The 24,315-nt window shown below is 37.0% G+C and overlaps 1 protein-coding gene across 6 annotated transcripts in view; it reads right to left on the reverse strand.

The window, feature by feature from the left end:
• Positions 1-24,315, reverse strand: part of LOC103143832 (cAMP-specific 3',5'-cyclic phosphodiesterase 4C) — a 138,402-nt gene that overhangs the window by 24,028 nt on the left and 90,059 nt on the right. Inside the window, exon 1 of one of the 6 annotated variants that reach the window (XM_016675545.1) lies at positions 23,289-24,198. The exons of 4 other annotated variants lie outside the window; for them this stretch is intronic. In XM_016675545.1, coding sequence (XP_016531031.1) covers positions 23,289-23,539 — 251 coding nt within the window. In that variant the 5' untranslated portion in view covers positions 23,540-24,198. Of the gene's footprint in view, positions 1-23,288; positions 24,199-24,315 lie in introns of those variants that run through there. One more of the 6 variants, XM_016675546.1, reaches the window with a different exon arrangement.

Below are 24,315 nucleotides of genomic sequence, written 5' to 3' on the forward strand. Positions count from 1 at the left end.
ATATGCGTCTACAATTGCATGAACTGACACAAATGCATTGGGAGCACAACCCGACAGAAATGGAGAATGAAGTTCAAGAACCAAAAGTGAACTTGTGAAAAATGCAGAACGGGTCACCTTGTGATCGCTGGCTGTTCGCAATCAAACATACACATACGCACATCTTTCTGTCTGCTAACTCCGTGTTGACGTCAACACCGGCGCGTTACATCAGCACATTATGACCCAAAAACCCCGGCACCAATGATAACAGCTCCAGCACGGGTCAATGACGGTTAGGAGAAGAACATCAGAGTTTAGCAACCAGATTTCAAAGGTAGGATCAGAAATAAATCTCTACTCTGCATCTTTAATTGGGTCTGGTGCTTCCAATCAAACACTACCACATCTTCTTTGGACTGACTAAAGACAAAAATAGGTTCTTCTGATCAGGATTTAGAATCTGAACACCCATTCTCCCATTTTGTTTGCTTTAAAATGCTAAAAATAAATGCAAATGCCTTAAAACTCGACATGTGACTGTGCAGCAGCACTAAACGAAAACCTCAGCAGATCGTTTGTGCATTTATTTCAGTGCGATTCTGTCAATGGGATCCATTCTCAGCCGTGTTCAGCTGCTCTCCTCCCTTCCCTGGTCATATCAATAGAAACCAGAGCACTGAGGTTGCCTCTCTGGCTATTTTTAGCCCTGCCTGCAGGGCTTCACCAGTAATAGTTCAGATAAATGAAGGAGTGCTATTATGCAACTCACTGTGAATGGACCCAGTCCAATTCACAGAAGCAGATAGAGATGGAGAGACGAGGAGGAGTAGCTGTGAAGGCTGCATCCAGCACACTGATGCGTTTAGCGTCTCGCAGCGGATTGGTGCGGCGAGGCAGAGAGAGGCGGGGCTTCAGCAGCAGGGTTTACCTCAATGACAGCACCTCCACCCAGCAGCGGCACCCCGCTTCCCCCTCCCTTGGATCTGTGTAGCGGGCCGTGACAGGCTATATCAGAGGAGCCCAGTGACGTCAGAGGCTAAAAATAGATCTACCTGACAGGAAGGAGGTGAACTGGGAGACTAGTGGCGATGCTTACGTCGATACGCCCCCTCCCCTCACTCTGCAGGCAGCTGAGATGATTTCTCCTTCAAAGCCATGTTTACGAGAAAATCTATTTTTAAATCCTACAAGGTAACTCCGAGGAAAAGATCACCTCCCGACATCTTTACAGTATATTCCCTATTTTTCCCCTTTCATTCATCTCCTTTATACAGCTTCTCTTAGCCACTCTTAATTAAATGAAGTGCAGCATACTTTATTGTTGATGCATGAATTTTGCAAGAAAAAGGTAATCCGGAAATAAATATTAGAACTGCAGAAGAGGATTTGGGATTCTGATTTCAATCATGAGAAATAAATAAACAGACGCATTATGATTAAACATGCATGCATGCATACACAGTCACAAAAGTAGATTCATAAATAAATACAGCATTTCTTAATAAACTTGGAGAAAGATAAACATTATTTAACACAATTTTTTAGTTGTATAACTTGTTTAAATTATGGTTAAATACATTTTTTAAATGATTTCTTCCACAATATTTTGTGTTTTAATCCTTGCACTCATAATAAAACTGTAAAATTATAAAACATAAAACGCTGCATATTTTCAATAGAAGGAGAATTGGAATCAACATCTGCCTTCAGGTTTTTATTTGCCATTTATTTCAGCTAAATCCAGACCTAAAACTGATTTTTAAGACAATTATATGATGAATTACTGTGCTGGTCTTTTGTTAACATGTCACATTTAGCTGTAGTAAGAAATTCAGGATTTTCTTTCAGCTATAAAATGTCCAGAATGAATTTATCAGTCACGATGAAGAGCAAAGCAGCGCCTCAACAGCCTTTTGACAGGAGCACAGCGCCCACTAGTGAATAATATGAGGAACTGCAACAGCTGGCACTGAGTCGTTTCCACTCGCAAACTTTTCTGTCAGCTTTTGTCAACCAATAAGAGACAACAGGAGATTTGATGGGGGAAACATTTAAATGTCTGGATCTTTATATCTTCTTTTAGATTATATTTCTGACTTCTTGTCAACACTGAAAGCATACAGACCGACAGGAAGGCCGTTTCGTTTAAAACATGCGTGAACATTTGACCTCGGCCGTCTCCTGCCTTCTGCATTGTTCTCCATTTCTCTGACGTACTTTACAGCTTTTTTCTCGCACGCTTTAAGTCTATTTTACTAAACTTTCCTCTCCCATAAACAAAGAGTTGCCCGAACACCCACATCCTCACCTCCCCGTTTTGTTCACAGGATGTTTAGTTTACAGCCTGAGGAGGAATTATTCTCCAGAAAAGCTAATCGAAAAAGTTGTTTGAATCTGTTTTTATTCACTTTATATCAAATTTCTTTCCTGCGTTAGGGTTGTCTATCGTGATAAGATGTTTGATTAATTTATACGCAAACAAAAATAACTAAAAAACCAACAAAGAATCAGTGGTTCCATTAAAAATAAACAGCTTTTCAAAAGGATTTGTCTGTTTCTAATTGTTGCAAGCACAAACTTTACAAAGATCTCCTTCTCAACATTTTTAAAAAATAAAAATCTGAAGGTGCAGCCAGTCTTGGCATTAATCTAGATCAGTGGTTCTTAACCTGGGTTGGATCGAACCCCAGGGGTTCGATGAGTCGGTCTCAGGGGTTCGGCGAAGCCTCTGCCGCGAAGGTAAAGACACCTGGGTAAAGTTGTGATGACGCCCCGCTTTGCCATCACTTGCTGCAGAGGATTACGTTACATTGCTGAGCCAATCAGAGCTGCGGAGGAGCACTGATTGAAGGAGTTTCACTCTCAGCATGGATTTGAACTTGTGTCTTTAATTACTTCAGCAAAACTCACCGTTTTTACCAAATTCTGTAGCTTTCGGTGTACTTCTAAATCTGCTCCTTATTCGCATCTTTTCGGGGTTGATACTGCCTCTAGTGGCGAGGGGGTGGTAACACAACTAATATAATTACATTACTAAATCAGAATACGGCGAAGTCTTTATTATTTATTATTCATTTTTCATTCTCTTAAGAATGTAGAGCTAATTAAATTATCTAAACGAGACCTTAAAGTGGTTCCAGTTTCTCTCGATGGCCAACCTGTTGAAACTGTGGCAAATTTTAAATACATTGGGTCGTTCCTGGACAGTCAGCTCAACTTTGCTGAAAACACTGAGTATATTTTGAAGAACTGTTCTCAGAGACTCTACCTTTTAAGAAGACTTAGTGATCTTGGGGTGACCCAACTAGACTCTAGTCGGGTCAAGAACATAATTTTATTTGTCACAAAAGAAGGGTTCGGTGAACGCGCATATGAATCTGATGGGTTCGGTACCTCAAAAAAGGTTAAGAACCACTGATCTATATGTTTTTGTTTCCACCACATCTGGTTTTCTAGGAAGAAAACCAGATGTGAAAACTAATGAAAACTAAGTCAAGCTTGATCATAAAGGACAGTGAACCTCTGGTGCATAAACTCACTGCAAGATCTCAAATGGATGTAAATTTGGACTTTGACTAGGCCATTTTCCAGCAAGATATAGGATGACTAACAAAAACATCTATCTATCTATTAAAACTAAACCATCTCATATTTTGAGCTGTTTCTTGTTAAACTAGTGCGAGTCACAATCTTCCAACTTGAGTCATCTTCTTTATTTAGGATCTCTGTTTTCAAAGCTTAATTTCAACTTGAAAAGATGTCAAAAGGGAAAATCTCCATTGGCTCCAGTTGCTGTCCAGCCTTGTGTGTTTGTGAAGAGGCTCCTGGGAGTTGCAGCTCAGGGATTTAAGAAACTTTCATCTATATATGTGAAGAATGATCCAGAAAATGACCATCGAGGCCAGAGGGGCTTTATTTATGGGGAGATGACACAGACAGAGGGACAAAGGTCAAAACTCACACACACATACTCTTCCTCCTGTGTCTTTTCTTTCCTCAGAGCGTGGGAATCGGCTGAAGGAGCCCAAAACATCACACCAGGAAGGCCAGGTTAGCGCAGACCATCGCAGAGAGATCCAGCAAGTTTAGCACTAAATGTAAAAACACGAGGATGCATGTGTGCGTGAGCGACCGTTTGCTTGCTTTACGCCTAAATACTTTAGTGCATTTGATCTGAAAGCAGCAGAAAAACAAGCCGCTTCCCTCCTCATCCAGCGCTGGGCCAAACAGACCTTTTCCTCTCACTCGTTTGTCCTGAACGCTCGCGCTCTCTGTGTTTAAATGTCATCACGACTGCACACACAAAAGAGGGTGGCCGGGCCGCAGGGTGGCAGAAAAACAAGCACCGTGGTTATTTCTGTCGATCTCAGCGTTGTGCAGAGAGAAAATAAGACGGCAAAGTTCAAACTGAGTGAGGCGAACTCACTCATCCACCTTTACTCTGCACCTCAGCTCAAACCGGCGGCCACATTCCCACAAGAAATCCTCTGATTTCCGGTGTTCTGCATGTTTTGGCTTTCAGATAGATCCAAGTTTCTCAGAGACAAGTGCAGTTTCCTGAGTTATAGGAAAACTTGAGGTAGAGATCTAAACATGAAACTCTTAGAGGTTTCAAAGCTCTGCAGATTCGTATCTATTTCTGCCACGAGGTAAAACAATCTTTAAGGTGTAAAAACTGACAGATAAACATGAAGCCACAAATCTAACAATGAATAATATCCACTCTGGAGAGAAAATGTCTCTCTCTCATCACTTTGTTCTTTCCGTTTTCTGTCTTCCTTCTGTTCTTTATTTAACTGTGTTGTTTTTATTCCTTTATCTTTCTTTTTTCTATTCTCATGTCTTTCCATCCATTTGATTCCTTCCTTTATCTCAACTTTCTTTGCTCCTTCCCATCTCTTTTCTTTTCCCTTCTTTCTGTCTTTTTCTCCTTCCATCTTCCCGTTTCTCTCAGTCCTTTAAGCGTTCTTTCTTTCACTGATTTGTTCAATAGCTTATATCTTTCTTTTATTCCTACCTTTCTCTTATTTTGTCTTTTCCTTTCTACCTTTCATCTTCATTACTTTAATGCTTTTTTATTTTTCTTTGTTTTTCATGTTTCCTTTCCTCCCTCTTATCCATCTGTTATCTTTCTGCTGTTCCCTTTTTTCTTTCATGTTTTGCTCATTTAGTTCATTCTTTTTATTTAATCCTTCCTTACTTTCTATACATCTTTTTTTTATTAATTCGGTTAATATTTTCTTTGTCTTGACTTATTTTTTCTTCCATTTTTAATTCTAACTTTTCAATATTTCAATATTTTATTCTTATCTACTTTTTATTTTTAACTTCCAAGTTTTCTTACTTAACCTCATTTGTTCCCTTTCATTCCTCCTTTTCTTTCCTTTCATCATCCATTTATTTTTTCCTTTATTTTAACATGAAATTATGTGAATTATAAAATACTGATACTTTTCTAAGTACCTGTTGTTTTCTACTTACAGATTATTCCATCTTATTAAAAAAAAAAAAAAAAAATTTCCTCATCTTCCAGGTAAAGAACAGATCAAAATGCTGTTCATCTTGGGGAAAACTGAACTTTTCCAGGGATTTTATGTTTCTTTTCTACTAAAAAACACCAAACATGGATGCTACCAGATTTGTGATTGTCTTTGATATTTTTTAGATATTGCTAATAATAATTATAGGTCATACAAACCAGCTTGCTCCGTGCTGGGAGATGAACAGATGAACTCGATTCGTTTGGGTGTTTGACGTACCTGCAAACTTCCATAAAAGGCCGGCTGCTCTTTCTATTAACCTGACCGATCTACTGCGGCTTTCCGTTCAGACGGAGCGGGCAGCTTGTGTCCAACATCAACATCTGATCACAGAGCAGCTCTAAATATAGCCGACAGGAGTGGAGCGGCGCAGCCAGTCGCAGCAGCTGCGGTATTTATTATTTTTCAGTCACCTCTGACTTAAAGGCGGAGGATCGACTCCTGCCTCAGAAAAGAGCAGACGACTGAGGTTTAAAAACAAAGGATTTGGTTTTATAAGGATCAACAATCCATATTCTGGTATTATTACTAATTTATTTCAGTTTAAAATGAAGGGAAGAGTTGGAAAAATACAACTTTCAGTGTTTAAAAATCTGGATCTGTAGTATATCATCAGAGTAGATCATTATAAGCAAATCCAGTTCAAAATAAAGAAAAACATCCAAACAAAGATGCTTTGTCTTAAAGCAGCTGAGTGATAGGAATCACATTTTTTTTCTCTTTATTTTCCATGTGAAATTCTATATTTGACTCAAACTTAATCAGTTTTACAAAAACTGGAGAAATTATGGAAGGAAAAAATAAAAACATGGAATAACAGACAGATAATTTGGATAAAAAAACAGATGGCTGGATGAACAGATGGATAGATTGATGGAAAGACGGGAAACTGTGTTTTAACGCAATCAGAAAGTTGTGGGTTTTATTCCGGCCTCCTCCTCCTTTACGCCAATGAGCCAATAGATAGACACACTGCAAAAACACAAAATCTAACCATGTATTTTTTCCTGGTTTTATTGCAAATATCTTCCAGTTTTCATCAAGATATAGATACAGTGTTTTAAGTAAATCATTTTTTAATATTGATGAAAAATAGCTTGTTTCACTGGCAGATTATTCCATTTATAACATGGGAAAATGTCTTGTTATAAATTAAATAATCTGCCTGTGGAACTAGTATTTTTAAATCGATAATAAGGATTTACAGAAACAAGGCTCCATATAGGTAAGAAGGTAAATAGATGCTATTTTTAATCAAGGAATGAAAAATCAAAGTCATGGAATATTTTCCATGTTTAAAATTATTTTAGTATATTTATCATGTACTTTCAAATCCTTGAATCCAGAGACATTTATTCCATTTAATCCATTTATCTTGATACGTTTCTTGTCATGGTCAGAATCTTGAATTTAACATTATGATGTTTAAAAATACTGTCTGTATTTATTCTCACTTTTTCTCCACTGTAATAAATATGAAAATATGGCACTGTCAGCAGTTTAGTGGCAGAAATCACACTTATTTATGTGACTGGTGTCCTAAAGAAGCATCTTATAAATGGTTGATACGTGTATCATTATGTCAGCGTTTCATATTAGTCAAAATCAATAATTATTGATTACATTTTTTGTTTTAAACATTTAAAATTCTGCCAAACCTTTACAGTTTTCACTCCACAGCGTTTTGCTTTTTTATCTTTAAGCAGTTATGAGGCACAGTGGCAAAATCAAAAAGTTACTCAACAGCTCGTTGCTAGGCAACCACAAGTTACTCAACAGATCGTTGCTAGGAAACAAAAGAGTAGGAGAGCTAGTTGAGCCCACCAACCTAGCTTAGTTAGCCATGAAAGGTTGAGCAGCTAAAGCCTTTCCTCTGACTACATCTCCCAGAATGCTGTGCGGTTCTGAATCGGAGTTCAGTGAAATTATTGAATATTTTATCAGACTAATCTATTGATATGTTTCTATCATGATATTGTTATTGATTTATTATCCATGCTTATAAAAATAGATGTGTTTTTCAAGAGCGGTATTTGTGTAATATGAAAGAGATGGAATACATATCTTTTCTTGTTACTTTAATTGTAAATGTACCACAAAATATTATGATAAAACTTTAAGTCCATTTACCAGACATGTCTGCATTGTGACTCTAAATCAGGGGCGTCAAACTCAGTTTCATTTGGGACATATCAAAACTCTAAATGTTCTTAAAGGGCCGGCCGGTGTGCCAGAATGTATTGATAAAACCTATTAATTTAAGATATTAATAAATAGTTGTTTCAGAATTCAATAACTGTCTCTAAAAATTTAATATTGAACATCTTTTTACACTGATTGTTTTTGTGTTTTTTATTGCTATTAAAATCACAGATTTTGTGTGCAAAAAATATATATATTTGTAAGCAAGTTTTCTTATAGTTGAGCTAATGTATGATGTTTTTTATTAATTGCTGTATCAGATACAGTCTATGATATCAAGTAAGGCTGAGGCAGCAGTCACTAAAAGCCAATGTTTCTGGCCATTTTCACAAAAAATTGCTGTAGAAATCAGAAAAAGATGTGGGATTCTGTTGATTTTGTGTGAATTTTACAGGTCTGTGAAAAACTGGAGGGATTTATTGATATAATTTGGATTACAGAGGGCCACCTAAAAAGCTGCTGTGGGCCACTTTTGGCCCCCGGGCCTCGAGTTTGACACACATGCTCTAAATCTTACATATAAAAGGTTGCTGTTTGTGGATTTGACTCAGTGGAGCTGTAGAGGTTAAACTTTTTGGAGTTTGCCTCAAAGGTTGATTTGCTCCTCAGGATGGGTATCGATCATATCTGCAGCGATTAGCTCTGCGCCTCCAGCGAGGCAGGAATCCATACAGTGGCTGATCAGCATTAACATCATTAGATTCTGGTTGAAAGGGGTAACGCACCAGGACAAACCACTCACACACACACACACGCACTCAGAGAGAAGCAGTGTGTGTGTAATTACAGGCCCCAGCAGCAGAGATCTAGATTTGGCTCTCGCATCGACCCAAAAATCAAACAACCCGGCATCACACTGGTACACAACTGGAAAGGCTCGTTTGGGCCAACAACACACACTCAAACACACGCACAGACTCACACAGACGCAGCGTCTTTGCCCAGCAACAGGACCAGCTCAGAGCGCTCCTCTAATCATGCACATATGGCACTAATTGGAGGCGTTCAGCGCAGGGTGATCGAGGCTGGAGGTGAGGAACGAGTGCGCCACTTCCTTCCCTAATTAGTTCAGAAGCAGCCAATCACATCTCTGATCAGCAGGACACGACAAGATGCAGACAATGTCGGCATGGAGGGGTCTCATATGTGCTTATGTGATTTCATCATGTTAGGAACTGAGGTTCACCGTCATGACTGACTCTAACTGACTAAATCAGTGTTGAATTCAACAAAATGCTGGCTGAATCTGCAAAGAAAGGAATCAGGCTAAAGTTAAATAAATAACTGTCACTCAGCACTTACAGACATTCTGCTCTGAATATGGTCTAAACAAAGTTTTGAATGAAAACTTTTTTAGGGAAAAAGCAAAAGCAACTAAGAATCAATCACCATCCATACAGATACATCTTTAAACACAAAACAGGAAAGAAAGAAACGTATATAAAGTTTGTACAGTGAGTAAATATTTAGCTCATTATATGATCTGTCAGACAATATGAACATTTATAGACGGTGTAGTTTAATGTGCGCACAAGATAATATGTTGAGGAAATGCAAAAAGGAAATATTAGATGAGAAAATAAACCAATGTATGATTAAAAAGTAAGAGTAAATTTATCACCCCACTTCCAAAGTAAAAACGTTTCTGTACTTTTTCCTGCTACAATTCTTTGGTTCAATCATATGCAGGTTTTTCGTTTTGTTTTTTCTCTCTTTTAATACATTTAAAAATAAAAAGAAGGATTGCAAATTGTTATTAAGTTGTTAGATGGGAATATATATTGCTTGTTGTTGTATGAAGTGCAATATCAATAAAACAGTAAGACTAAATAAAAAACCTTATTTAATAGATACAGAATATGAAAAACAGGAAAATATATTTAAATAAGAAACAAATTAAATTAAAAAAATCCAGACTGGAAAATAAAATGTAAGATAAAATGGGTATAGTGTTGAATTAATAGTGTTGAAAATGAAATCAGATAATTTTTCTCAGGCTTATCTACTATTATTTTTCTCTCTGCAGAAACAGGAAGTTCAGTAAATCCTGCCATAATCCAGCCTGAACCGCCAAATATAAAAAAANCATTTTTAATTCTAACTTTTCAATATTTCAATATTTTATTCTTATCTACTTTTTATTTTTAACTTCCAAGTTTTCTTACTTGTTTTTCTCATTTGTTCCCTTTCATTCCTCCTTTTCTTTCCTTTCATCATCCATTTATTTTTTCCTTTATTTTAACATGAAATTATGTGAATTATAAAATACTGATACTTTTCTAAGTACCTGTTGTTTTCTACTTACAGATTATTCCATCTTATTAAAAAAAAAAAAAAAAAATTTCCTCATCTTCCAGGTAAAGAACAGATCAAAATGCTGTTCATCTTGGGGAAAACTGAACTTTTCCAGGGATTTTATGTTTCTTTTCTACTAAAAAACACCAAACATGGATGCTACCAGATTTGTGATTGTCTTTGATATTTTTTAGATATTGCTAATAATAATTATAGGTCATACAAACCAGCTTGCTCCGTGCTGGGAGATGAACAGATGAACTCGATTCGTTTGGGTGTTTGACGTACCTGCAAACTTCCATAAAAGGCCGGCTGCTCTTTCTATTAACCTGACCGATCTACTGCGGCTTTCCGTTCAGACGGAGCGGGCAGCTTGTGTCCAACATCAACATCTGATCACAGAGCAGCTCTAAATATAGCCGACAGGAGTGGAGCGGCGCAGCCAGTCGCAGCAGCTGGGGTATTTATTATTTTTCAGTCACCTCTGACTTAAAGGCGGAGGATCGACTCCTGCCTCAGAAAAGAGCAGACGACCGAGGTTTAAAAACAAAGGATTTGGTTTTATAAGGATCAACAATCCATATTCTGGTATTATTACTAATTTATTTCAGTTTAAAATGAAGGGAAGAGTTGGAAAAATACAACTTTCAGTGTTTAAAAATCTGGATCTGTAGTATATCATCAGAGTAGATCATTATAAGCAAATCCAGTTCAAAATAAAGAAAAACATCCAAACAAAGATGCTTTGTCTTAAAGCAGCTGAGTGATAGGAATCACATTTTTTTTCTCTTTATTTTCCATGTGAAATTCTATATTTGACTCAAACTTAATCAGTTTTACAAAAACTGGAGAAATTATGGAAGGAAAAAATAAAAACATGGAATAACAGACAGATAATTTGGATAAAAAAACAGATGGCTGGATGAACAGATGGATAGATTGATGGAAAGACGGGAAACTGTGTTTTAACGCAATCAGAAAGTTGTGGGTTTTATTCCGGCCTCCTCCTCCTTTACGCCAATGAGCCAATAGATAGACACACTGCAAAAACACAAAATCTAACCATGTATTTTTTCCTGGTTTTATTGCAAATATCTTCCAGTTTTCATCAAGATATAGATACAGTGTTTTAAGTAAATCATTTTTTAATATTGATGAAAAATAGCTTGTTTCACTGGCAGATTATTCCATTTATAACATGGGAAAATGTCTTGTTATAAATTAAATAATCTGCCTGTGGAACTAGTATTTTTAAATCGATAATATGGATTTACAGAAACAAGACTCCATATAGGTAAGAAGGTAAATAGATGCTATTTTTAATCAAGGAATGAAAAAACAAAGTCATGGAATATTTTCCATGTTTAAAATTATTTTAGTATATTTATCATGTACTTTCAAATCCTTGAATCCAGAGACATTTATTCCATTTAATCCATTTATCTTGATACATTTCTTGTCATGGTCAGAATCTTGAATTTAACATTATGATGTTTAAAAATACTGTCTGTATTTATTCTCACTTTTTCTCCACTGTAATAAATATGAAAATATGGCACTGTCAGCAGTTTAGTGGCAGAAATCACACTTATTTATGTGACTGGTGTCCTAAAGAAGCATCTTATAAATGGTTGATACGTGTATCATTATGTCAGCGTTTCATATTAGTCAAAATCAATAATTATTGATTACATTTTTTGTTTTAAACATTTAAAATTCTGCCAAACCTTTACAGTTTTCACTCCACAGCGTTTTGCTTTTTTATCTTTAAGCAGTTATGAGGCACAGTGGCAAAATCAAAAAGTTACTCAACAGCTCGTTGCTAGGCAACCACAAGTTACTCAACAGATCGTTGCTAGGAAACAAAAGAGTAGGAGAGCTAGTTGAGCCCACCAACCTAGCTTAGTTAGCCATGAAAGGTTGAGCAGCTAAAGCCTTTCCTCTGACTACATCTCCCAGAATGCTGTGCGGTTCTGAATCGGAGTTCAGTGAAATTATTGAATATTTTATCAGACTAATCTATTGATATGTTTCTATCATGATATTGTTATTGATTTATTATCCATGCTTATAAAAATAGATGTGTTTTTCAAGAGCGGTATTTGTGTAATATGAAAGAGATGGAATACATATCTTTTCTTGTTACTTTAATTGTAAATGTACCACAAAATATTATGATAAAACTTTAAGTCCATTTACCAGACATGTCTGCATTGTGACTCTAAATCAGGGGCGTCAAACTCAGTTTCATTTGGGACATATCAAAACTCTAAATGTTCTTAAAGGGCCGGTGTGCCAGAATGTATTGATGAAACCTATTAATTTAAGATGTTAATAAATAGTTGTTTCAGAACTCAATAAGTGTCTCTAAAAATTTAATATTGAACATCTTTTTACACTGATTGTTTTTGTGTTTTTTATTGCTATTAAAATCACAGATTTTGTGTGCAAAAAATATATATATTTGTAAGCAAGTTTTCTTATAGTTGAGCTAATGTATGATGTTTTTTATTAATTGCTGTATCAGATACAGTCTATGATATCAAGTAAGGCTGAGGCAGCAGTCACTAAAAGCCAATGTTTCTGGCCATTTTCACAAAAAATTGCTGTAGAAATCAGAAAAAGATGTGGGATTCTGTTGATTTTGTGTGAATTTTACAGGTCTGTGAAAAACTGGAGGGATTTATTGATATAATTTGGATTATAGAGGGCCACCTAAAAAGCTGCTGTGGGCCACTTTTGGCCCCCGGGCCTCGAGTTTGACACACATGCTCTAAATCTTACATATAAAAGGTTGCTGTTTGTGGATTTGACTCAGTGGAGCTGTAGAGGTTAAACTTTTTGGAGTTTGCCTCAAAGGTTGATTTGCTCCTCAGGATGGGTATCGATCATATCTGCAGCGATTAGCTCTGCGCCTCCAGCGAGGCAGGAATCCATACAGTGGCTGATCAGCATTAACATCATTAGATTCTGGTTGAAAGGGGTAACGCACCAGGACAAACCACTCACACACACACACACGCACTCAGAGAGAAGCAGTGTGTGTGTAATTACAGGCCCCAGCAGCAGAGATCTAGATTTGGCTCTCGCATCGACCCAAAAATCAAACAACCTGGCATCACACTGGTACACAACTGGAAAGGCTCGTTTGGGCCAACAACACACACTCAAACACACGCACAGACTCACACAGACGCAGCGTCTTTGCCCAGCAACAGGACCAGCTCAGAGCGCTCCTCTAATCATGCACATATGGCACTAATTGGAGGCGTTCAGCGCAGGGTGATCGAGGCTGGAGGTGAGGAACGAGTGCGCCACTTCCTTCCCTAATTAGTTCAGAAGCAGCCAATCACATCTCTGATCAGCAGGACACGACAAGATGCAGACAATGTCGGCATGGAGGGGTCTCATATGTGCTTATGTGATTTCATCATGTTAGGAACTGAGGTTCACCGTCATGACTGACTCTAACTGACTAAATCAGTGTTGAATTCAACAAAATGCTGGCTGAATCTGCAAAGAAAGGAATCAGGCTAAAGTTAAATAAATAACTGTCACTCAGCACTTACAGACATTCTGCTCTGAATATGGTCTAAACAAAGTTTTGAATGGAAACTTTTTTAGGGAAAAAGCAAAAGCAACTAAGAATCAATCACCATCCATACAGATACATCTTTAAACACAAAACAGGAAAGAAAGAAACGTATATAAAGTTTGTACTGAGTAAATATTTAGCTCATTATATGATCTGTCAGACAATATGAACATTTATAGACGGTGTAGTTTAATGTGCGCACAAGATAATATGTTGAGGAAATGCAAAAAGGAAATATTAGATGAGAAAATAAACCAATGTATGATTAAAAAGTAAGAGTAAATTTATCACCCCACTTCCAAAGTAAAAACGTTTCTGTACTTTTTCCTGCTACAATTCTTTGGTTCAATCATATGCAGGTTTTTTGTTTTGTTTTTTCTCTCTTTTAATACATTTAAAAATAAAAAGAAGGATTGCAAATTGTTATTAAGTTGTTAGATGGGAATATATATTGCTTGTTGTTGTATGAAGTGTAATATCAATAAAACAGTAAGACTAAATAAAAAACCTTATTTAATAGATACAGAATATGAAAAATAGGAACATATATTTAAATAAAAAACAAATTAAATTAAAAAAATCCAGACTGGAAAATAAAATGTAAGATAAAATGGGTATAGTGTTGAATTAATAGTGTTGAAAATGAAATCAGATAATTTTTCTCAGGCTTATCTACTATTATTTTTCTCTCTGCAGAAACAGGAAGTTCAGTAAATCCTGCCATAATCCAGCCTGAACCGCCAAATATAAAAAAAATACTTCTTAAAATCTCATTACCATAAATACCAAAACATTTTCATCCATCAGTCCATCCAGGTCTAGAGAAAAGACTCACTTCTGGCATTAGAGGAACTACTCTACGATTTTATACCAAACAGGAGGAAGTACAGTGAAAGAAATGAAGTTTAGTAAAACAAAAAATGTAATAAAATAAGAATTAAACATATTTGTCTTTTTGTCAGAAGGATATAAAGCACACAGTGCAGGACCAGATTGGGACTTCATCCTGCATCAGTTCTGATCCAAGTTACTTTGGATGAAGTCCAGTTTCTTAACTCAATACTTTGTTCATTCAGTCCTAACAGACTGTCCACAAAATGCTCCCAAAATCAGCAAACTTTACATAAAACGATTCAAATAAAACCAAGAAAGCAGAAACATAAATATGATTTTGTACTTCAAGTAAAAAGACCTGCAGCAGAGACACAAAGCCCCACTTATTAATATTACTTTTCACTTTAGTTCATTTAAGTTTTCACAATATAACAAAATAGAAAAAAACTAAAACATCAGTCCTTACATGTCTTCAAAAAACAAAGAAAACGTGTATTATCAAAACTCCCACCTACACTTTCCAGTTTATTTACATCGTAAGTTGGGAATTCACTATAAAACTTTAAATAATTTTCCTCATCATCAAGGGAAATTGCAGGAACTTCCATCATATATAATAAACTTGGTCTCTATTATTTAAACGATGCAAGGACTTATATTTATGTTTTGACAAAAACTGAACAGTTCCCTCAGTTCCCCGGTTCCTACCTGGCGTCCCGCTGTGTACGCGGACCCCTCACGACTACGTCGGTGATAAAATTCACCTGTGACTGACAGCGTGGGACCGGGCCTCATGTGGACGCCTTGCTTAATCGCTCATCAAAACTCGGCGCTTCTCGCCTGCTGCTCCCCGGGTAGAAAATGAGAGAACAAGGCTGCTTTGCTGGGCGTTAATTTGCCCCAGAGTGGATCATCATTCCTGGAGTTGCAGAGATGTCAGGATAGCACTCCAGTCCACTCTTCCATCAGCAATACCCAACAGCACAGTGACAGAAACACAATAACGCTCGTCTGCTGACGTCAGTTAGAGTTTCGTGGCTTGTCACTGAAATGTCAATCGACCCGCTGCCTCGCAGGCCTGAAATTATTCCCGGCCCAACGCTCCGCTCGCTGCAGTTTTGTTTTTACACCATAACAGAGACCAAAAAGTTTTACAAAATTGATGCCATATGAATTAAATCAAAAAGAAACCAGCTGGCTCGGCTTGTGGGATTTCTGTTGAGACGTGTTTGTTTGTAGGACCGGAGGAGAAAGACTCCGGGGGGGAAACTCTGCGGTTCTGCAGGATGAGGCTCTAACTGCGAATTGGAAATGATTTGGGAGCGAGGCCAGGGAACAGCCATTGTCACGTCAATATTTCCCGTCAGCCGTCACCTCGGGTCAAAAACCCGGAACGGACGGGTGGCTTCACAGAAAAAAGAAAACAGCAGATAGGGTCTTTGTGGGTTTAAGATCATGTCTGCTTAAAGAGGAAACTGAAGGGATTCGTGGCATCGGAGTGGAGAAGAATAACAACAGTTTACAGTAAGAGAGCCAAATAGAAAGGAGGCAGCAGTAAATAACTCCAACAGGGAACACCAAGTGCCGCTCACTGTTTAATTTCTAAGCTGTGAACACAACTAATTACAGTTTGTTGACATGCATATTGAATATAAATGACCCGACTATGTATGGAAAAGAAGTTTGAGGCTGAGGTGAAAACTGTGAGGTCATTTCTAAAACCTTCTGGGTTTGACAGAGCTCAGAAATGCAATATTTGAACAAATTGTGAGTCATTATACTTGAAGAAGCAGCAGGTGAGTTTCTTTAAAAATTAAAATATATAAATGAATCTACTTCTATCATTAGTTGATGCAATAATTACAGCCACAAAAAAGATTTCCAGAAGACCTGAGAACAAATTACACTGACAGATTATTAAAAATCTAGACTTTAAATTGAGCATATTTTGTCCGTAAATATAAAGAAATATTGTTTGCAGCAAGGCATAATTCAGTCCAGCATTTGCACAAATATTTAAAAGAAAAATGAATAACATTCATTTCTTTGTGGCTTTTGTTTCAAACAATAAAATGACAAAAAATGTGCTTAGTCTCACTTTTTCCAAACCAACCTGACATAAGGTCAGGTTGGTTTGCATGTTTTTTCTTTTCCAAAATGTGAAATCTTGATTTGAAAACTGCAAACATGAACTCAGATCATCCAAGCATAAATGTTTAATTGATGATCAGCGAACACAAAACAAAAAGAAGGAATCTGTAAGCGGAAAAATACTTTTTCCCAGTACTGCATCTCTTTGGTACAGAAACTGGACTGACATGAGCCAGATATGAGCTATTAAATCACTCCCGCAGAAAATTCGTCACAGGAGCTGCAGGGAATCTGCCTGCACTTCGAGAATATATGAGAGAGCAGCAAGAGCTGCAGAGAGATGATGATAATCAGAGATGACTCATCATCTCAGAGCACGACTTCGTCTGCCGACGTGACTCCACCTTCCCACACCACCGACAGGTTTGACTTTTGACCTCATGTAGACTGCATGTGTGTTAGGTTGTGGCATGTTGGCAAGCGGTGAAGCTCTCAGAGGGCGGGGCGACCTGCTGCGTCAGTGTCAAAGGTCAGCTTTCCTTTCTCTGCTGCTGCAAGGGTCAAAAGATCTCAGGTGAGAGTCGGTGTCAGTCAAACCAGACGTGGCTCCACATTTATCTGTCATTTTGGTCATGAAAGATGAGATCATTTCACTTCCTCGTGGTTAAGCTCCTTATGTGAGGAGGAGTTGTTGCAAAGTATGCAAGAAACTACATTAGTTGAATACATTAAAAGATGCAATTAAACAAATAATTCAGTTCCTTTCATGAATAATAAGATAAACTTTTTCTTGCCTAAAATGCAGTAACAGCATTCCTTTAGTAGATGGTGGATCATTTGTAGCAAAGGATGAATCTGCAGCTAAAAAAAATATATTTCTAACATCAACATGTGAAAAGTCCAGCTGTTTCTGTTTGACTTAACATCAGCACAGTGTATCGCTGATCTGCTGACTGTTTTATGGTTAACCGGTGAATAACTTGATGCTCAATAGACGACTTTTTTTTTTTTTTTTTTTACATAATGTTAACCAATTGAAGCCACTTGTGGAGTTCTCAGTAGAGAATATTTACAGAAAAATACGTTTTTTTAATCTTCAATGAAAAAAGAATCTATTTTTTAATAAAATGTTGGCTTTGTTACCGCTCTGAATGTGTTGTTCTTTCAGCAACTTGCCTTTTTTCAGTCTGTTTACTTCACTTAATGATTAATTAATTAGTAAATTAGTTGACAATTATTTCAATAATTGATTCATCATGATTCATCGTTTCAGTCCTAACTGACGTTAATTTTTGCACCTTGATCGACTGATCTTTTCAATCTCATAACCTGTCAATCAACAGATTGCACTTTGATTTACTTCCTCTGAGTTTAATAAAAAAAAAACTGGGTTTATCTTAATTCCTTCATTTTACATTAGATCAAACTCTTCCTACACACCTGGAAAGTATTAAAATGAATGAATTAAGTAAAATCAGAAATTGGATTCCTTTCCATTTTGCAGAGTGATATTACCGCTACCATAAGAAATACACTTGAAACCTTTTTACACGTTTTTACCCTGAATGTGTGCGCTGCTGTAAATCTGTACAAGCAGCCAAAAAGCAACAGCTTCTATACGTAAACATAAAATTGGACGACCTTTTAACAACCCTACGCTTTGCATGAGAGAAATAAACCATCAACTGCATAGCTGCCATGACGTTTGCAGAGAAAAGCCCTAACACAACATAAATCACCACGACTTTCTCAGAAACAGCAGCGCTGAACGCCTCAGACTGAGATATCAGCTGCAGGAGGAGCAACAGCTTCACTGCCTCGCTTCTGTCAACCTACACTTTAAGAGCAAAAGTCAAAAACACGAAACTGCTTGTTCCCAGGAAGACGAGCTCCTCCTGACTGCGTGAGTCAGAGTCTAGTTATCATGGGGAATCCCTGCTGAGAGATTAATCACAACGTAATGAGCAACTCTGAGTCTGACTTCAGTCTTTATCATCATCGCTGAGGAGACACGTCCGCAAGTAAAAAGAGCAATCAGAGGCAGAAACGGGAGAAAATGTGAGTTACAGACGTGGATAAAAGTAGTGCTACTTCTCTGGTTATAAACAAAAAACCCACAATAGTCACTGAAATAACTTGGAGCTAACAAAAGTAATGATGAAGAAAAATTTACTGGAAAATAATCAATGAAATGAGATTTTAACAAATTCCAAATACTGAACTTCTTAATTCGAAGAAAGTGCTACAACTGCTAAGAAAAAAACAAACAAAAAATAAATAATATTGTTATTCCTGACTGACTAAAACAGGAAATATTTAGCAGAGTAAAAAGGCTCCTGTATGCATCATTTTATAGCGTATCTAAGCATCTTTCTGTAAGTTACTTTGTCCTTTTAATTTAGTTTCCGCAAAAAGGCAAAAAAAGAGAGAATAAATGTATAGTAAAAAAGTAGCTGTAAATAAAAAATAATTAATAGATAACTGTAAAACTTGAAAAATAAAAATTAAACTAATTAACAAAATAATATTAGAAATAAAATAATGTTAAATTAATGGAGTTGAAAATGATTATTGTCACACTGCATAATCAAATAAGTTGGGAAAATTATTATTATTATCATTGGATGCATTATTTGGCACATTTATTACTTTATCAAGCAATTTATTTATTTATTTATCACCAATTTTGGCAGGACTGAGCTTCCGTAAGGTCAGTAATGAAATAAAGGCAGCTTTTGAAAAAGAAATCCCCTAAATATGCTTAATATATAGCTAAATAGTTGATGACATTTTGAAAAAAAATTTTTTTTCAATTTTCTTTTAATCTAAAAAAAAATAAGGAGAACCTGAAGTCATGCAACTTGCTCAGTTGTTGGAGTTTTAATGGGAAGTCAGTGATTCAGATTTTACTTAATGTGTCAACCTGCATTTCTTTGATAATTAATGTCATGATTAGATTAGAATGGAAATGTTTCCTTCAAATGAATTGATTTATTTCATAGAAACTCTTTGTTATAAAGTTTAAAATGTTTTAAAAGTGGCCCGATCATTACAGACAACCTACATTGTTGACTTTCCCTGTAATGATTGGAAAAAAAAAAAACTTTAAAAATTATCATATTTACGATTTTCTGAAAGAACAAAATGACTTTAGGTTTAGAACAAAAGTCAGAGAAGAAAAGTTCAATCTCAGAGCAACAATGAAATTTCTGAAATAAAAAGAAGAAATGCAAACATTTATGTTTTTGATGACAAATCTCACTAACTTATGAATTATCCTGTTTAACATTGAAGGCAAACACATCAGCTGAACTCTTAGAGGTACTTTCAGGTACAAACATCTGTACTTCCCACAATAACTATCGAAAACATCAGCTCCAGTTTGAAAAAGGAGAATTTAAAAGTCACGTAGGCGAATAATTAGCTACTAATCATCCTTTTCCACACAGTCAACGGCCCCTTTAACTAAATAAGAAGCAAAATGACGTGTTCCCCTTTTCTGAAAATGTAGGAAAAGATTGCATGAATCACTTCAAACAGACTCTCCTGCTCTTTCTGCTTCGACTTCATCATTAGATACGTGTGGTAAATCCATCGTACCTATAAATATGTTCAGCTCAGCATTCGTTTGCAGCGTGCCCTTGATTTTTTCCCCTTTTATTACAGGGTTGACATTATAAAGTTACTTTGATCCTTTCCCCACCTCCCCGCTGATGGCGTCATTACTTTCTGGAAGGTCAGCCGCACAGTCAGTGTTTCCTTCTGTGACTCGTAAGGAGGCAGACAAACATCTGGTCCCAGTAACGTGTCGTCATCCCGCAATCACTGACAACAACTTTAGTTTCAGTTTGCCCACCATGTGCTTCTAATATACAGTAAAAACCTTCAGGAATTTCAACTTTTAGTTCCTGATTTACAGTTTTCATTTGGAGCTCTAAAATATGAGCTTTGATTCTAGTTTCTTTTGTGGGACTGTAATAAATACCTTTTTGAGGAGGTAGTAAGTTTTACCTCCTTGTCGGAGTTTTCATAAACAACATGATGTTTAAATTAAATGGCAAAAATAAGGGATTACTCGGTTCTGATGTATTTGGGAGAGTTTGGGAAACTCTTTGGAAATCATCACCTCTATAACTTATTTACTGACTCTTATTCCTCTCAGCAAAATTAAAGAGGCATGTGAATCTGATTTAAGATGTAATGCAGATCAATAAAAACTCTACACTGTTTCCCAAAGCTGCGGTCAAAACGCCACTGTGGGAAAAAACAGGAAAAAAGCACTGTGGGAAAAAACAGGAAAAAAGAATCAGACGGATTTTTAATCGCACAGGTTTGACATCATGCTTGCAAAACAGATTGTTAGGTTTTAAAAAGTCATATTCTAACACAGATTCTACATTTTTACTTTCATAACACTGCAGAAATAATGTTCATAAAAGGCTGAGCAGTTAAACAGGAAACAGTTTGTGAAGTTCACAGATGAAGTGTCAGAGGTCAAACTGATTCTTCATTAAATGTGGAGTCCCACAAGGTTCCATGTTCGGATCTAAACCCTTTAAAATTTACGTTATCATCTGTCAGGTATAACGTAAAATAAATTAGAAATGAAATATCTTGATGGACTAAAATATAGAATAATTTGGATCAGGAGTTTAAAAAGTTATAAAACTATTTAGATGCACTGAATTTATGAACTAATGTTTTAGATATTTATATTAATTCTGTTATACTGTAATATGAAAGTTTAATTTCTTCTTTCTCCTCATGAAATGGTGAAAAGTTTTAAAACTTGTTTTAATTTTACGATAAAGAGTAAATACTGATATGCCTTAATGAAATTAGTAAAATAAGAGATGAAAACAGCAAGAATGACATCATCCTGAGGGAGAATGTGATAATATCCTTGCTAAATGACTATATTACTTCATGGTTTTATTTACTGGAAGCTGAAAAGTTTGGTGACTGTTTGTCTAATAATCAGAATGTCAGTAATCGTCACATCAGTCCAAATGATTCACCGCTTCGCCACTGGAACAGACCAAAACGACGTGATTCAACCGGCCTTTTCCACAGAAAACTCGCACAGAAACTCTGTTCTTCCTGTGGAAACTCGAGAAGTAAAACCATCCACAGGAGCTGCTGGTCGTCTGTTCTTACTTTATCCATCACTCATCCACAAAACAGGACAAGAATGACCAATTAGGTCTGGAGAGAGCATCTTCAGGGTTTACCTTTCCTCTATCCAGGATCTGTAGAGCTTTAGAGTCAGGAAAAGAGCAGCTAATCCCACACATGCTGGACACAAACGTTTAAGTGTTACAAAGCGTTTTTAGTAAAAGCCAGTCACTAAGGAGAGTTTAAACTTCCTCCAAGCTGTCTCTTTGATGGCCTGACTTGTCAGCTACTTTACTGCCCTCTTCTTTCGTTTTCTTTATCTAAAAGAAAAATCATTGGACATGAACATTTCTACTGAAAGTGCTTTAAGCTGAAGTCAAATTCCTTGCTTGTGCAGAAAATCTTGATTCTGATTCTCTACAGTTCATTTGACTCCACTGGTTTCTCGGATCAGCCCTGTTTTTTAACTGTAGTCCACAAATTATCATCATGTTGGAGATTCAGAAGCTTAACGTCAACCTGATTTATCCACTCTGAACGTGTCATGTTTGAGATCTCTGACCCAAAAACCTCCTTTTTCATTACTTTATCCGCTGGAAGAAGTGCAGCCGAACAGCATAATGCTGCCACCACCATGATGAACAAACCAGGGAAGATTTTGACCTTGCTTATGGTCATAGTACATTTGAAATACAACAACTTGCAAGCAACTTTCCAACAAAATATTGGAGCTTGTTTTTAAGTCAATAAAAATAAGCAACTGATTTAAAAAAAAAAAAAAGATTAAAAGCCCCAAAGTAATATGATATTCATGTCCGTGATAAAAGCATTTAGACTTGTGATGGGCTATGTGGGTCAAAACCCTGGAAGTTTCTGCGAGGCTGTGATTAAGCGCATGAAAAGGTAACAGGAGCCGAGAGTCAATGCTCCATCCGGATTTTTAGGAAATCAAATTAAAGCAATCTGACCTCAGTTTAAACCCGACAGATTCAAAGACTTGTGAAGGTAAAACATCCAGAATATCTACAGCTGGTGCAAAAGTAACGTCGGTGCTGAACAGAAATAATTTAGAGATAGGTGTCGAAAAACAATAGCAGCCGTTTCTGAAGCGAGAGTCGATGTGAGAGTTTGATTCTGGTTGCATTTTATTTGGATTAGGATTCATGCTTCTACTATTTGAGAATGTGCTTAAAAAAGCTTGAAAAAAAATCTAAGTACTTTGCGGAATAAAAAAAACTTAATTTTCACAATACAACATCACAGTCAGTTTCAATAAATTGGAAGATTTGTCAAATTAAAAGTATATTTTAAAATATTCTGGTCAGAAAAGCACCGTAATATAAACTGACATGAAGCCTTAAAAACACTAGACGGTGTGTAATTAATCTATAAAATATTTCTTCACTGAGAGAATTTACTGAAATAAATCAACTTATAACTTATATAACAATGTAGAAATCTTCCCTGAGTGGATGACCTAAAATAAACCTTAGTTCATGTTTTTACGCCAAAGACTCACATCTTTCTCCTCATATAAATTAATATAATTTGTGCAAAAACCAGCTTTCCATTGTGTAGCAACACTTTGAAGTTGTGTAACAACTACATCTGGACTGATGTCATATCGGTCTTACCGCCTACGCTTCTGGACGATGTCTATGGGCCGGTTGACGGCGCACGGTGACCCGCAGATGTTCCCGCTCCGCACTTTGAAGCAGCGATCCTGGACCGAGGGCGCCAGGTACATACAGTTAGTCGGTAAACTCATCTCTGTGATTCCTGTGAGTTGCCCCTCTGCTTCGGTTTCCACTAATTGTCCTCTTCCTCCAGCGAGCGTTCCTCTGCTCCTCGGCTCCTGACGTCTCTCTGCTCCCCTCTGCAACATGTCTCCAGTGAGACGCGGGCGGACGGAGGGAAGCCCTCCACGGCGCGGTTCGGGGGCATGACTCCAGTCCGGGGAAAGGGAGCGACAGGGAACGAAAGCAGGGTGGGATTCAAAGAGTTATTTCCTCCATGGCATGCTGCTGTTTCATGTGGTGAAACAGAAGCAACCGGCTCCGAATCCACATGGACAAGTTGAGAGCTGAACTCTCCTTGTAATCCCTCCCTTCACGGCTCACTCGCTGTGGCTCTTTCTGGGTGCCTCCTCCTTCCAGGCTTAAAAAAACAAACAAATGCATGTACAGTATGTGTGGCGAGAGACGAGAGCAGCCTTCAGCTGGATTTGCTGCACCATGTGTGTGCAGAAGGTGAATACTCTGTGATGTTTGAACTCTGCTACACGCAGGCGGTTTTGTCTGGGGCTCAACAAAGACACACACTGCTCAGAAATCGGAAAACCAGATCTTTCTTTGATCCCTCTTCGGTGTGGAAGTTGTTACTGAAAGAGGAAGAGTCGGATTAGAAAGCTGCAGTATCAGAAGGATGTTTGCTTCTTCGTCTTTTGTACTTTTGAAGTCTTCTGCCACAAAAAACATTTATCACAACTCAAATCTGGAATACTGACTAGGCTTGGTTCCAGCTCTGGTTGGTTCTGTTTTCCTCTGTTTTTTGTTTCTTTTTTTTTTTCACACGGTAAGGTAATTATGTAAATTTTTCGATCTGATTCTCCCTTCCAACAATCTTAACGACGCTCCGACTACCGGGATGGTTCTAACAATA

This window comes from Poecilia formosa, unplaced genomic scaffold (assembly GCF_000485575.1).
Source record: "Poecilia formosa unplaced genomic scaffold, Poecilia_formosa-5.1.2 Scaffold116, whole genome shotgun sequence".
NCBI lineage: Eukaryota > Metazoa > Chordata > Actinopteri > Cyprinodontiformes > Poeciliidae > Poecilia > Poecilia formosa.